Below are 16257 nucleotides of genomic sequence, written 5' to 3' on the forward strand. Positions count from 1 at the left end.
AGTACTACCCTATGTTCCGGACAATTCCATCGAAATGACGAGTCCGACAAGCGGACTGAAAGTTGGTGTCCTTGCTCGCCTGTAGGTTCCGCTCACCACACGACCGATGCGCCGACGCTGATACTGCCAACGGCAACCACTGTCTGGCCTAATCTGGCCGAGGCTGGGTGGAAATCTCAATCGGCGGCAGCAAACAGAGCAGTAAATCCCGCACAAGGCCTCGTCTCTCCGCCCGAAAGCGGTTTCTGATACGACTCACGACACCAAGAACTCCTCGCAATCCAGCGAAAGCTACGTCCAATGTCAGGCAAGAAACTGAAACCAACAAGTCGTAAAGAAGAACAGTGCCATAAGGTGTAGATCTACGAACATGTGCTGGACTTCGAACGAAAATGCGATCGACTTCTCGCACTGGTCGGTCGGTCCCGATCGCCGTAATATCTCCCGTTCAGCACGGGCTGTCGTCCTCACTTCATCCCGTGGCCTGAATCTGTGCGCGCCCAGCCTCCGTTTCCGACCCGTGTGTAATACCGGTGTATGGAAACACGCCTGGCACGTGAAATGTCCCGTTACTTCAGCGTTTCAACCAAACACAGTCCTAGTGATGGACTTCAAAATAATGATCCCCTCATCCCAGCACCATCCTCTAGACCAGGGTCTGCAATTCTCCGCAATGTTTACGGGGAAGAGGGCACTGGATTGCCTCTCAGAACCCAAGCGCCTACGAGATTACCACTTGAAAAGCACAGCAGCACCTTTTCACCACTGATCTATTCGTGACAAGCACACAGGACGTACGTCCTCAGTCAATAGCAGTAGTACTGTTTATCAAACCCTCTTTCTCCAACATCAATCATCAGATTCTACCTGATGATGAATGTTGACGTTTAGTTTGGCTGAAAGGTGGAACTGGACTTGCATCTGGGTACGGGTGAGCCTCCGAGCTCTTCACTCTTCATTTGAGTAAGGACTTAGGTGAGCTTTGCTGCAGCATGAGAAAACGACCATAACTATAATAAACAGTCGGTAAGATTACGATGCGCATGCAGTGCGAACTACTACAAAACTGTAGGAGCAGCTTCGGCTAGTACCGGTAGTAGTAGATCTACGGTAGTAGCAGTAGAGTGTCCAGTGGACGATTCGAAGGTTCTCGTAATAATGGTAATCGTGTGCTCTGGCTTGTATACTGGCAGCAAGAGTATAAGGTTATAACTCTTGCTGGCATGGCAGCATAAAGCCGTCGCAGGTCACGTAAAGTCGGCGGGAAATGCGCGAGCTGCCAAATTGGGCGCGATAAGCACTTCCACTAAGAACATAATAAAGGAACTATTCAGCGGCCAGGCATTCACCATTGATCTGATCAGTTCACACCAGTTCACCATTGCCGTTGTACCCATCTCTTTCCAGATATGCCGCTACAGCTATCACCTGACTATAAGAAGTAAGGACCTCGCAGAAAGAGCTCATTTCCCCGTTCCTTGATTGTTAGAAGAAAGGAGAATTACTGTGGCATGTGGGAGGATCGCTGTTTTGCGTCAAACCCGGAGTTAGTAGAGATATAACCTCGTTCTATCTTTGTAGGGACATGATAATTATTACTAATATTAGTGCATCGTTATGCACAATTCTAAAAGTACTATAAGTACGTGTATGTGACAATTTACCAGGCATAAACTCAGACTCTGGGTTCCGTGGTTCCTCATTTCTTCAGCAGACAACTAACTAAAATGTACAATGTACTTCTTTAGCACCAATCTTCGACACAAATTTTCCACGATGTCAGTCTGGAACCTTGGCTATTGCATGCCTCGCATCTCTCTGCTTTTCCTAGTCTTTGTTTCTTCCTCAATCAGTCGTGACATTTTTACTTGTAACACAACAGTACTACTACTGTAGAGGGGTCATGAGCTTGCCACTAGCCTGATTTTGAAAAGCAATAACTAACTTGAAAAGAACGTCGTTCAGAGGCACACCCACACTTCTGAAGACCGGCTGGTGGAATGCGGACCTGACGGGAGTCGCACGAAAGCTCCGATTGAGTACATAACACACTCGCGCTAAGCAGGAACACAAAGATATGCACCCACTCGCGCACAATGCATATGCTACTTATATCCTAGGCAAAACAGCGACAGATGCTCTTGGAATGTGGCTTAGATGGCTAGCCTCTTCCGTCTTAAATATCGGTCCATCATTTCTCCCGTCACTATTAATTTTGTTTCCTTCTCCCTGGGACCCATTTCTCTTTGTTTTCCTTATGGCGCGTATTGCTCGTGCAGACGCCTAGACCACTAAAGTAGGCATCCTGCCCCCCCCCCCCCCCCCCCCCCCCCACCTCTTACCCCATTCGTGTCGGAACAATCTCATAACATAGTACAATGCATGAAGTGGATTTGAGTAAGAAATGCACGTTCAGTCCTGCCTACATGGTCCATTTTGCGAACACACGCGGTGAAAGCAGTTTCTAAGAGTGCAATCGAATCGATACTTGATATTGAATGACAGTTTTCTTCCGCTTCTTCTCAGTGTGACAACTGTAATTGTGACGGTCGCTTTAGCATTGGAGGTTTTGCGATCTGTGATGTACATGGGAGCAGTAGTTCTGCATTGTAGCACCGTAAGGCGCACTGAATAGATATCCTTAGCTAAAAAAACGCTAACGTAAACGCAAACCTTTCCGTACTTCGGATCGTTCAAGCTGACTTTTCCCTTAGCACAAAGTACGTTATAGTTGAGACGAAATAGTCGTGACAACCATGGCGATATGAATTTTCGTGGAAACAGATGCGGGAAATTCAAAGTTTTGAACCAGGGATTAGTTTGCTGTCGTTCCGAAAGAATACCTTGGCGAGGTCTTTCACTCTGGAATAGCAAAAGCACGGCGAAAATGAGTTTTCGCTGTTCCCAGGTCCTTGGAAACCCTTTCCTAAACGCAGCACCGAAGACTGTAAGGGTTCTCCAGCTCCAGCACGTCTGGGAGAGGCCGATGAATTTCTTCCTCAGGAGTGCCGTGGAACTGGTCCTTTGTTTCCCAGATGGGATAGAGGGGAAAGGCACGAAGCAGAGGACGCAGAAATTGTCAACTGAAAGGCAAAACTCGCCAAAAAAGCTAAATGTCACAAGAGGAAGCAATCTCGACTCTCGATCTCATCTCGATCTGCACGACGTGCTTTTTATCTCCCGCCAGTTACAAAACAATGCGAGTTTTTGCATTTTTTGCAGAATTTCCAGAACGAACGTCGGCCCGTTGAGCTCTGTAACGTTTTTCCGTTATCCGATAACGTCTTTTGTCACGGCTGGGAGTGAGTACCGTAAAGGTTAGCGTTATCGTACTTTTGCTAAGGATGTCTAATAATCCGGACTGCTCATTCCTCGTTTAAACCTGTCAGCCATGCTCCATGGCGGACAGCCATACCGGGGCCATACAATTATGGTCCGTGTCTTACATTTGCACTATCCGTGTGACGAAACCGAGTTACAGTCAACTTCGCCAATAACGACATTCGGCGGGGCATCAGAAAAGTGTCCTTATTCGCGAAGTGTCCTTATAACCGAAGTCCCATTTGAATGTATGTGAACCCATATTTTGGATAGTATGATATGCATATCAAAATCAAGCTCTTTTCTTGCTCTATATCAATGTGTACTTTATTTTCATATTGCAGTTGAAAGGAACTAAATATTCAATATGCAAGGGAAATCAATTGAAAAATATGCCTTTTTGAGTCATCTACAGGGCCAGAGACATGTACATGTATGATGCTTACTGTACAATCATGTACAACTACATGTACATTGTATACATATACATGTAGGTTATCTGGTAAATCCAACAATTTTGAAGCCAACATAAGAAAGGAAGAAAAAGCCCCCCCCCCCCCCCTTGGCTGCATTTTCTTGCAAAGTAACACGTTAGTTGCATGTGTGCAATAATATCCATCACCAGTACCGGTGCACCATAGGTTCTGGTACTTCTGCATGACAGGTACATGTACGTGACTGACAGGTACTTGAAATAGCTGTCAAAAGCCCAGAAAGTCGTTATTCAAGCAGTGAATATGACCACGGGGCACTAAAAGCATGTCGCTATACGCGAATTGTCGTTATTCAGATAGTCGTTATATCCGAAGTTAAATGTATACAGTTAGATGGGACTTTGCTCTGGGCATGGAAATTCGGTCGTTATTCGCGAATTGTCGTTATATCCGCAGTCGTTATTAGCGAAGTTGACTGTATTCCTAGATTGACACTAACCCGGGGAGGCAATAAACAATGGATCATGAAAAACAAGCGGGTTGAATAGCAGGGGTGATCGAGATATTTATTGAATACACGTTCGAGATATGAGAAACCAGGAGGGTGCGCGGAGCTGGAGCAGGAACAAGTACTGCCCAAAAGAAGACCGAAACAACGCATCCAATCTGAGCACTCAGAGCAGTACTCACCTGTTCCTGCTCCGCGCACCCTCCTGGTTTCTCATATCTCTAACGTGTATTTAACCATCTCGATCACCCCTGCTATTTACCCGCTTGTTTTTCATGATCCATTGCTTATTGCCTCCACGGGTCAATTTCCATCTAGCTGTTTCTGGCTAGTATCAGTGCTATCACACTTATCAATCTTCCTTTTTGGCGTCACGCCATCGTGGAATAAGAGAATAATAGTAGATGCAAGTAGGAGTAACGCGGTGCAATCCTCAGTTTGCACAAGCATAGTGTCTCGATGATGAGTACTGGTCTTGGAGTGGTGTTTGGAAACGTCTGAATCACGAGGACATGAACCAGCTGTTCGGAAAGACATGTACATGCATGTAGTAGTAGGCCGATTGGATGGGGAACCATCAGCTCCGAGAGTCAGGTAGCATTCCATCGAGCAGAGCACTAGTATGTGTGACCGACGTGCGAGCCTTGCCGAGATTGTAATAATGGATGCATACATACCGTCCAACATACCACTGCCCGGCAGTATGAATGCCACGCTCCATGTTGTAGCCGACCGCTATATCGCCAAGCCAGTTCTACGGACAGCGGGAGGGTAGGGGGATTTACAATGACCATGATGACTGTACATGTATGCGGGCGAAGCAGAAGCAACATCCTGGCCTAGGCATCATGGGATACTATACGCTCTACTGTACTAGCGCCTCTGCCTTCAAAGCAAGCAAGACACTTGAAATCAAGGTCGAGATCTCTTGATTCTCCGAAGGTTTTCCGCATCCGCAGCTTCAGGCGCTGAGTAGTATTAGTATGCAGTTCGGATGGTGAAGAGGAAGGCGGACAGTGGGATACACTCAAGGGAGTGGTAAACGGCACACATACTGTGTCCGACTAGTGGTAATATAATCTCTCTTTGGGAAGAATGAAGTAGAGCACAATGTCATTCTATCACTGTGCATGCCGTAAGGTGACAGAGGCTAACTTTCAGGTTAATAACCTCTGAAACTACATTAGTTTTGTAAACAGGGAAAACAGTCTACAGTACAGGCTACACTACTGCAGTCTGGCGTCTCCCAGATATTCTGTGTGTAACTTTTTACTGGGATTCGTACTTGTGCTTAGCCCTAACAGAGGGTAGGGTTGGGGGGGGGGGGGGGCATCGACACAAGGCAACTAACTTACAAGAGTCGTGTGCACCATTGTTGACGACGACTAGTGTAACAAACAGACTTAATTTAATAATACATGCACTCCAAGAAATACACACGCTTCATGCTACTTACATAATCATTGCATATTCGGGTAGGCATGGGGCGAAGGTCACCACTTAAAATCTTTTCCAGAAGTGCTGCATCATGACTGCTGTCGCGGAACGAAATGCATGGAAACCCCTATTATTGCTGACCCACGTGCTCAAAGGATGGCGGTGCTTCTACAATACTACTACTAATAGTAATGCATACTGCGCCAGTCCATCACCAGGCGCCTAGGCTCCAAGTTGAAGGCCGAGCTGGGTCTGGCTACACCATGTCCCCACTCTCCAGCATCCGTTCCGGCCACACTCACAGTGATATTGTAGAAACTGTAATACTTTTCCTGTAAGCACATGTAGTCCCATTGACGGACGGTACCGTGGCAGTGGGGAATATCAGACAGAACTACGGCCTCACAGACACTCCAAAGTCATAAAATGCGATAATGCAAGCTCTCAGGAGGCGGAGAAGGACCTGGCTACATGACAGCAGGGTTTAGGGTTGAATCTTACACAGTACAGTACAGCAGTAGAGCAAGGCTATAGTTTGTTACTACAACTTGGCCTTAAATGTACAAGGGGTCCATGTTCAGAACACTCATCAGACAACAATGTGGCGATGCTATTAGCCATGGCAGTATATACAAGGCAAGCGGATGCTGAGGTGTGTTTTAAAAGTTAGTGGTCCTGAGTGTGGTGCTAATGGTAATAGCTATGCGTTGGGCGTTGTGTTGAACTTGATAGTGTGTATCGCTGAAACAGTGAAAGTAAGCAGAGTAGTAAAGTTGAACTGTGTACAATCATGTTGAAAGTTCTCGCCAGAGAAATTTGACCTCATGAATGAAGTACTAGTAGCCCCGCGCTCGAGTGCACAGACCAATATGCGTAGTGCTAGGGCTGCATAATCGTTCTGGCGCTATTTTATCCAGGAGGATGGATTTCTCTGGCCAGTAGATACAGTAGACCTAAGGTTAAGTCCGTACATGCATGAGGGACTGCGCTGTGTAGTTTTAGAACTATCCAATCCGGACGCATAGTATGGCCTCAGTCCTGCTGGCGGCACGGTCAGGCCTAAGTAGGCTGTGAATGTGATCAGGTGGCAAAAATCCCGAGTTCGAAGATGTTAGATCCTACAAGCTAGCTAGCTGTAGAAGTTTTGTTGTTGTTGCTGATCGGGTGGCAAAGGTGCGTAGGCCCAAGCTAGGTACATGGAAGGTGATAACCGTGATTGTAATTTTAGGAGGTGCAGTGCTTGTATCTTTTCTCATAAGTCACCATGGTGTCACCTAACCAACGTTGCCATCACAGCCTCCTGACCTCTACCAGCAAGTCACACTGCATGTGCGAATAACGTTGGGATACGGCATGGCACAGTCCCACAGGCATGTAACACAGTTTCACACCAGCGCGATTCACACTATCAACCCAGCATCCAAAGCCTAGCACCACCTCCAGGACCACTAACACCGCAGCACCACTCCTCCCCTTTTCCTTGTATAAGTGTACTCACATCCTCGTGTCGCTTGATGATTGCACTGAGTATGAAACTAAGAGTTGCAGCAAACTACCCTCGTGCTGTGCTGTGTGCTTCGCTCTGCCGTCGCCGTAGCATCTGAGCCCTCTCCGCACACTGGATACATCGTCTTGGCTCCCACGCTTCATTTGTGGTAGAGCACTCCTCAACTCGTGACCTTAGCTGTGCTGTCCTAACGAACATGCCAAAGCGCTTCAACCTCAGATACTCCTTGAAGAACTAGTTGCTTGCCGTGCCGCCTCATCGATCCTGCCAAGTATGAGGTACATGTACATGTACGTGTCATTTGGCGAGAACATCCTGACTGAGCAGCATAGTGGAGACGCTCTGGGAACATCAACCAATGGAAGAACGATTTGAAGCCGGCACCTCCTCCCTTGTTGACCGATTCAAGGCGATCAAGAGGAAGGATGCACACACATTCGTGTCGATATGGATCTTTGCTTGTATTTTGTATCTAAAAGGATTCTCCACACGCTGTTCATCTATCAGAAACCCGGCTGAGCCAAGCTCTCCTACGCCGAGCAGATCACATGAAATGTCAGACCATGACACCGAGTTCATATTGCATGCACGTAAGAATCCTGTTCGGAACGGCTGACCAAACATGGACCAAGAAAAGCAGAGACGGGCTATCCGACGTCACAATGGAGTCCGGTCATACAAGGCGGGCCGAAGCATGCGAACTGGTCGTTGCCCTCATTCTGAGCACACTCACCCACCACTTGGACATCGGCTCGGTCGGTCGGTGAGGGTCTCTATCGGGACGATGGCCTCGCCGTGCTCCGAAACGCCTCTGCCTCCGGCCATGACGCAGAGAGAGTGACGAAACTCGAAAGCCGTAACCTAAGTCCTTGGTCACCAATACCATGACAGAGACGAGTTTCCCCATAGAAACCTACCAATCTTGCCGATAACCCAACAACATTCCACTCTATGTCAACGTCCACTCCATTTCAGAGAACATCTCCGCATCATGCATCAACAACCGACTGGCAGGCATATCCCTCTCAGAAGTGGTATGGTCCGTCACTCGCTACGTACCTGCCCACGCAGATACCCTCGCCGCCAGTGGCCAGTCGCCACCCAATCTCGCTAGAATGCGTGCAGAACGCGAACAAGGAAAAAGAGGACTAAAGGAACTAGGAAAGGAACACCACCTGCCATGATCCCTCTACAGCCGAAACACCCAAACCTACTTCGGTGGAAACTGCCTGGTCCTCGTCAAGACCCCATCCGCAATCGAAGGTCGAAAACACACCTTCACGCATCAAGAACCACAGCTATACTCCACCTTAACCCAGCCGCGAAGAAACCAGAGAAAGCCTGCGACTGCTGAGACAAGCCATCTTGCCCAGGGAAGAGTGAACACCAGACAACTAAACTACGACTACTTCAGTACTACATTGTACTACTAGAGGGTAGTGTTGCTTTATGCCTTCTTTTTTGATGGTTGCTATTGCTAGTTTGGATTCATTTTTAAATGAGGTTGAAGACTCCACTGCAGCTGTACTTGGCGGTAAAATACACCTGGCAATATGGAGGTAATTACACGCCTGCCGGGCAGCCCTTACACGCTCTTCACGCTGCAAAGTTACCCTGGCGCTGGCACAGAGCTCTCCTTCTCACCACGACAGACGAAGCGAAGCTCTCATCTGAACCAGCGAAAAGTGCTAGTAGTACCACATTCTCCCCATGCTAGGACCAATTGGCCAACATCATGCCTCATGCAACAAGTCAGTGCTCAGAAATCAGAACTCGTCTCTACTACCGGTATTAATATTGTAGTAGGTGTCCAGGTATATCCCCACATGAGAACAAATGCCTGCAGTGTGTCATCTGCTGACACTGAGTCCTGGTGCGGACTGGAGTCAAACGGTCTGGGTCGGAAAGCTCTACGGCGAAGACCGACGAGTGTTCTCGAGATATGATATTTCACCTTCAACCAAGCCCCCATGGCCCCATGCCAATATAGTAGGAAAGTCGAACGAGTCACAAAGTCTAACGTTTAACGACCATTTTTCATTTGCTATTTGAAAAAAACGTTATCCCGAACCCAGTGTGTGAAAATGCGCATACATCGATGTATGCAGTGACGTCATTGTGGCAATCTTTGAACTGTTGGGAGCTTTTTGATCTCATTATCCGAAGCTTTCAGACTAGACTGGAACAAAGCCAGGGAGCGATGTTGCAATCAGGTATTGTACTACTCCCTGGTTGCAATGCATTGTGAGAACGCGTTTAACATGCAGTCAACTTCGCTTATAACGACACTCGGCGGGGCATCAAAAAAGTGTCCTTATTCGTGAAGTGTTGTTATACCCGAAGTCTCATTATAATAATTATGCATTACAGTTGGAAGGGACTGTACTTTGCTCTGCATCGCGCGATCTGGGCATGGAAATGCTGTAATAGAGAGGTTGCGCACAACGAAAATTCGTAGCGCCGTAACGAATATTTTTAACGAAAAAAGCTAACGAATATTCGTAAAGCGTGAGGTTGCGCACAACGCGTGAACGTTTTCGTAGTGGGTCGACGCGGCAGCCGCGCGGGTGCGAAGAGTCAAGACAGGGAGTTGTAAAATATCAGTTTTTTTAGTACTCCAGGTAACGAAAAATATTTTCGTAGATTTGCTCTGTTTCGGTCACGTTTGGACGGATCTTCGGAGCAACTTTCGTTACTCGAACCCGGACGGTCGAAATCTAACGAATTTTCGTTGTGCGCAACCTCTCTATTATTCGCGAATTGTCGTTATATCCGCAGTCGTTATTAGCGAAGTTGACTGTACTGTCTTCTGTAGTAACATGTACATGTATATTACCCGTATGTATGTTTTCTCCATGCAGTCCGGACGTCCGGGCCTGTCCGGCCTGGTTGGGACTTTTGCCAATCATAAGTTAACCCTCACACCACAGAAGAGATGAGCCAGTGGGGTGTCGCAAGCTTATATTGAACGTGAGCACGACATGATTATTGTGATCATGATGACGTATAACATAGTTCGCGTGAAATGATCGGACTGGGCCGTCTAAGGCCGCCCATCTGTAACATAGTATGATAGGAACAAATAACGCCATCAATCGGCTATGAAAGAGCGTTTGAAAGACGACCCATGGGGTCATGTAACAATCATAAAGGCTGGGTGTACCAGTACATTGCTATGGCAACTGCATGACCACTAAGTACTCGGTAGTACCCACAAGTATATTAATTGTATTGTCTGCGGCAGCCGATGGATGTGCACCATGCGGATTTCGTGCCCATCGGCCGAGCCCGTGCCTCCCCTCCGTCCGGTAGGCGTGGGCGGGTGGGAAACAAAATTGCGTGGCGAGCACTCGCAGCAAAACAGACAACTGGCAAAATTACACCGGCCAGCAGTAGATGAGCCGTCTACGGATGCATCCGCCAGGCGAAGGGTGGCTCATACGGGATGTCGTACGCGAGTGCGACCCGAATGCGGAACTCTGCAAGAGTGCGTGCTTGCGCAAGTCGGCTGCGGCGGCACGGCGGAGTGCGTATGGTCACCTAAAGTCATCTTGCGGGAATATTCCCCTGCGGGGGCGCGGCCCGTGGCGTGCTGGTTAACTACGGTTTGCGCAACGCAAACCAACATTTAACCCTCACACCACAGAAGAGATGAGCCAGTGGGGTGTCGCAAGCTTATATTGAACGTGAGCACGACATGATTATTGTGATCATGATGACGTATAACATAGTTCGCGTGAAATGATCGGACTGGGCCGTCTAAGGCCGCCCATCTGTAACATAGTATGATAGGAACAAATAACGCCATCAATCGGCTATGAAAGAGCGTTTGAAAGACGACCCATGGGGTCATGTAACAATCATAAAGGCTGGGTGTACCAGTACATTGCTATGGCAACTGCATGACCACTAAGTACTCGGTAGTACCCACAAGTATATTAATTGTATTGTCTGCGGCAGCCGATGGATGTGCACCATGCGGATTTCGTGCCCATCGGCCGAGCCCGTGCCTCCAAGAAAAGGGGGGCGTGCGGTGCTTGCGACCCGTGGCTCAGTAACGCCGCGGCATGCCTGCAGGCCTGCGAACGTACGTGCGGTAAGCTCCGCTGGACCACCGCCCGGCTGCCATCAAGGCATACTCCGGGGCACCTTGGTTCGCCATGTGCGTTGCGCCTCCTGCACGGAGGGAGTGGCTACTGTAGCTGGGGCCCAGAACCCTGCGCAACACTACGTTGATGTCATTGGGCGTGAGCCATCGTCTATTGCCGAACTTGAAGAGAGGTTGTTCGTCACTACCCCATGCGCACGATCTGACGTATGCCTCGAGGGCCAGGACGGGGCATATTTGCGGGTCTGCATGGCGATGCAGCACAACCTCGCCACCGCTTGTCAGCTGCGATGTCTTCGTGCGTTGAAGCCGTAAGCTGGCTGTGGCCTGAGAGAGCACGAGGTGAGCGCGCCTGAGAGTTTTCAGGGTACCCGACCCTGCTGGCGACGGGGACGTGTACTCGCTAACTCGCAGCAGACCATGGAATGCTGTCGTCAATGCGGCCCATAGCATGAGCGTGTCGCCAGGGCTATAAGCGGAACGCTGCAGGAAAAGATGTAGTGCCTTGAGTTGTACGGCGGTGATAGCCTGTCTCCGAGGCTGGGCAGTTGCGTGCCGTGGGAGCGATGCGCGTTCTCTCTCCAGGCCTTTCACCAGAGCGGTGAGCCGGCTGGATGCAAGGACTTCGACAGGTCCTCCCCTGCAGAGGAGGTTGTATCTGACTGCGGCCAGGTATACTTTCAAAGTGCCGGCACTGACAGAATGCGACATGGAAGCGGCAAATAGCAGGATGTCATCGTGACGCGGTGACAGCGGGTCGCGGTGAATCTGTTGCATGAACTTGCGGAATGCGTGCCAGCCCGGGGCATATGTGCGTTGCGTGGCTGCGGCCACTGAATTGGATATGAGTTGTTCGGCTCGTGCGGAAAGTGCGGCGGCTGGCGAGCCTGGCAGAGAGGACACAGGAGAAGAGATAGCGCGCCACATGCATCCACCAGTGACCGCGTATAGCAGCGCACATGCCCACATGCGCGCACATAAACACAAGCATATACGCAAACATGCGCACATCCATCACCACCTGCCCTAGACAGCGGCTAGGAAGCAAGCGAGAAACACGATGGCTAGCCCTGCGTGCTGACTGGGGCCAGCGGTACGTTGCGGAGGAAGCGACTGCGGTGGCCCTCCTGCGGGAGGTTGCTTTTCTGCGGATAGATGAGCGATCTGGGCTGGCGAGCCATCATGTGAGCGGTTGCATGCGGCAACGGCCAGCGAGCCTGGAATCAACACAACAAAGGACAAAGAAATTCAGTCAGTGCGAGTGACCCTGCTTCGTACGACCCACCCCCATGAGCGCAGTCATGATCCTAGGTGTAACGGGGCTCTCTGACCGGCGGAGGCCTACTGCCATGAGGCGTGCGGATTTTGCTTGCGGCTTGCCTATTTGATTCCCCATCTAGATGTGTCTATTGCGGTGGTCTCCCTAGGCAGCGGCGGGACCGAACTGCTCCCAAAGAAAGTGCAGGCGTCTAGGGGACCTGATTCAGTCCCTAAGCACACCGGGCGGCAAATCTAGAGGACTTGACTCGGTCCATAAGCACACAGGGATGCGATTCTAAAGGACTTGACAATCCGTAAGCACACAGGGTTGAGGCAGAAATGATAGGCAGTAACACCCCGGCGAGGGCTTAACAACTAGTGCAGAGGTGCAACGGGTGGGGCGTGGCAGTAGGCTGTGCGAGCAGGGATACACAGCGGAAAAAGTAAAGGAAACAAAAGAAAACACGGGGGCAGAAGCATAGTTCTGTGGTCTCAGGAGCAGAGCGTCCAATCTCGGTAACGGCGGACCCTGGATGGCGACTTCCTCACGCTGCGGCGTGGATGTTTGCGAGTGACGACGGACTGAGGTCGGCCCCGGGCGCCAAGAGGCGGAACCGTGGGAACTGAGCGCGGGATAGGGCATCTGCGATACCGTTGTCCACTCCGGCGATGTGGCGGATAAGCAGACAGAAGTTGTGGCGAGCGGCCGTCTGGAGGGTGCTGCGTATGAGCGCCACGACTCCTGGGTGCCGGCAGGTGCCCGACTCCCAGGCAGCGCACACGGAAGCGTTGTCGCAGTGGAGCAGGATCTTCTTCTGCGTCCAAAGCGGTCCCCACAGCTGGCAGGCGAGGGAGATTGGCCACATCTCCCTCCACATGATGGAGGTGTATGGCGGCGTCTGTTGCGTTGCGGACCATGCGCCGGCGAACCAGCGACCTTGAAAGAAGCCACCGAAGCCTAGGCCGGATGCGTCCGTGAACAACTCAAGGTCCAGTGACCTAGACCACTCTGGGTCGCGCATAAGGGCTTTGCCGTTCCAGACGGGAAGGAATTCCTGCCACCACCGGATATCGGCTAGGGCATCGCTGCTCAGGTGGACGATGGGCGATGAGCTGTGAGCGGAAGTGCATGCATCAATGAGCCGTCTAGTAAAGGTGCGTCCAGCTGGAACAACCTTTGCTGCGAAAGACAGGTGGCCCACTAGAGATTGGAGTTCCCGCCGTGAGGCGGTGTGGCGGGTGGACCATGACTGCAGCAGATGTTGCAGCGCGCGGAGTTTGTCAGTGGGAAGGCGGAGTTCCCCGGTGGCCGAGTCAATCTCGATGCCCAACACGGTGACGCACGTGGATGGACCCACCACCTTGTCGGTGCCAACTGCAGTGGGGACACCCAGGTTGTCGAACACCTGAAGGATCGTGGCCTTGTGGACTGCGGCTGTCGACGATGGCACCACAGTGGCCGGTGGTGATACCGAAACAAAGTCGTCGAGGTAGTGCTCGAGTGCGGGTATGCTGTACTTGTGGCGTAGGATCCACTCAAGCGCGTCTGCTAGGCGGTTAAACAAGCTAGGGGCGGACCGCAGACCGAACGGCAAGACTGTGTCGAAGTAATACTTCGATCTCCATTGCATGCCAAGCAGTGGCCAGTCGTCGGGGTGTACTGGACAGAGCCGAAACGCGTGCTTCAGGTCCACCTTGGTTATCAGTGCGCAGGGGCCTGTTCTGCGAACATGATCGGCAATGCAGTCGATCGTAATCAGTTTGAAGCGGTATTGGTCAGGGTCAATGAACGTGTTCACGCTGTTCCCCTGCGGGGCGGAGAGGTGCATGATCAACCGGTGCCCGCCTGATTTTTTCGGGACCACGCCGACTCCTGATGTGCGGAGGCAGGCGAATGGCGGAGCTGTGAAGGGACCGGCCGTATGGCCCCGCTGGCATTCAGTTGCGAGATATTGGTCAACGACTTCGGGGTGAGCTGTTGCAGAGGACAGATTAGCACTATGAACAGAAACATTACGAGGCCCGGTAAAACCAATGCGAAAGCCAAAACGCAAGTCATTAATCAAAGCAAGAACAAAAGAGGGGTCGGGGTGCGTGCGCAATTCATCGTGCAATACATCAATGTGGATGGGTGTGTGCGGTGCAATATTATAAATAAGACTATTAAGAGAGGATACTGCCGGGGCTGCCTTCGCGGCATCACTATTTCTTGGCTGGGCAGGCGGAAGCTGGGTGCTCTCCCGAGCAAAACATGCATGCGTGGCGAAACTTGCACGAGCCGACGCAGGTGCCGTAGTTGTAACGGCGGCAGGTCTCGTTTGGTTTTGCGCTGGAGCTGACACCTTGCTCCTTTGGCCTGCTCCGAAAGGGCTGCGTTGTGCAGGAGGCGGTCAGGTGCCCCAGCCTCTTGCAGTTGTTGCAAAAGGGGAGTGCCTGCCCGGTAAAGCAGGTCGTGTAGAGCTCAGTGTCCAGGTCTGCCAGTGACCGGGACAAATCTTTCGACAGCGCCTGCCGCGCCCTGGTGTCGAATTCTACAACTGCTGCGAAGCGGTACTTGCCGGCGGCCTGGATGATTCGGAGTTGGTGAATCATCAGGGCTTCGGCGCATAGGTGATGTTCGCCTATGGCAATCAGGCTGAAAATGGACCACGCCTCGATCCACGTGGCCAAGTTTTCAATTTTCCGCTTTGGAGCGGCGCAGACTGCCAGTGCCCCGTCGTCATCTACCCGGAATCTCTTGGGGGTTGGTTCGGCGGCTGGTCCCGGCTTTGGGGGCAGCAGACAAGCAATATCGACATACTCGATCCGTTTTATTTTGTCAATGGCTTCTGGGGCCACATGTGCAATACAAGCGGGGGTGTGGTGCATTACATCCGGGAACATACCGTTTGCTCCAGTCTCGGAGTCAGCCGCGTGGTGTCCAGCCGGCGGGCTGTTGCCAAGTGCTGCTGCAACGCTGGCAGCCACAATCTCGGCGATGGAGTCCCTCTGGGCTGCTGAGAAAGCCATACTAAAGTTCTAAATGTTGAGGAATAGAAAACAAAATTGCGTGGCGAGCACTCGCAGCAAAACAGACAACTGGCAAAATTACACCGGCCAGCAGTAGATGAGCCGTCTACGGATGCATCCGCCAGGCGAAGGGTGGCTCATACGGGATGTCGTACGCGAGTGCGACCCGAATGCGGAACTCTGCAAGAGTGCGTGCTTGCGCGAGTCGGCTGCGGCGGCACGGCGGAGTGCGTATGGTCACCTAAAGTCATCTTGCGGGAATATTCCCCTGCGGGGGCGCGGCCCGTGGCGTGCTGGTTAACTACGGTTTGCGCAACGCAAACCAACATTAAATTTTTTTGAGGCCCTTTTTCGTCGAGATGCCAATTATTTTGTGGTTGTAGATGGGTCAGATGTACTAGCTGTCTATCGGACATGCACCTTTCTGACCAGGGAGTAGTAAAATATTTTACTACTAGCCGTGAGCTGTGCCTGTCGAAAAATAAAAAAGGATTACACTTTTTTTGTAGGGACGATCCGGGATATCTGAGGAATTTTATTGTACAGTATTCGGTTTTTGTGGCACAATGATTATAGCCCTTTGTCGTCTCCATTCTTGTGCAATCATGCATATTATGTAGGTTGGTTCTCTTCAGGGAGTCGTAAAATTTACGACTCCCTGGTTCTCTTCATG

General features: G+C 50.8%; 2 protein-coding genes across 2 annotated transcripts; both read right to left on the reverse strand.

Moving 5' to 3' along the window:
- Positions 1 to 11063: 11063 nt before the first annotated feature.
- Positions 11064 to 15905, reverse strand: LOC135822439 (uncharacterized). Its single transcript, XM_065335207.1, has 2 exons — positions 15461 to 15905; positions 11064 to 14550 (listed from the first exon to the last, which is right to left on the reverse strand). Exons 1-2 carry the CDS (start codon positions 15582 to 15584, stop codon positions 13121 to 13123), a joined length of 1554 nt encoding a protein of 517 aa, XP_065191279.1. The 5' UTR covers positions 15585 to 15905; the 3' UTR covers positions 11064 to 13120.
- Positions 11259 to 12711, reverse strand: LOC135823652 (uncharacterized). The gene is made up of 3 exons (XM_065336501.1): positions 12696 to 12711; positions 12413 to 12532; positions 11259 to 12202 (listed from the first exon to the last, which is right to left on the reverse strand). The coding sequence occupies exons 1-3, from the start codon at positions 12709 to 12711 to the stop codon at positions 11259 to 11261; spliced, it is 1080 nt and encodes a 359-aa protein (XP_065192573.1).
- Positions 15906 to 16257: the final 352 nt, after the last annotated feature.

The sequence above is a fragment of the Sycon ciliatum genome, chromosome 8 (assembly GCF_964019385.1).
Source record: "Sycon ciliatum chromosome 8, ocSycCili1.1, whole genome shotgun sequence".
Lineage (NCBI taxonomy): Eukaryota > Metazoa > Porifera > Calcarea > Leucosolenida > Sycettidae > Sycon > Sycon ciliatum.

What these genes read in the sequence shown, in the direction of transcription:
- LOC135822439 (XM_065335207.1), bottom strand. Translation starts at nt 15,584, where the DNA reads ATGGCTTTCTCAGCAGCCCAGAGGGACTCCATCGCCGAGATTGTGGCT. An exon ending in CTCCGAGACTGGAGCAAACG is followed by an intron (nt 14,551 to 15,460) that starts GTATGTTCCCGG and finishes CCTCTGCAACAG; the next exon opens with CTCACCCCGAAGTCGTTGAC.
- LOC135823652 (XM_065336501.1), bottom strand. An exon ending in GCAGTCGCTTCCTCCGCAAC is followed by an intron (nt 12,203 to 12,412) that starts GTACCGCTGGCC and finishes CCTCTCTGCCAG; the next exon opens with GCTCGCCAGCCGCCGCACTT.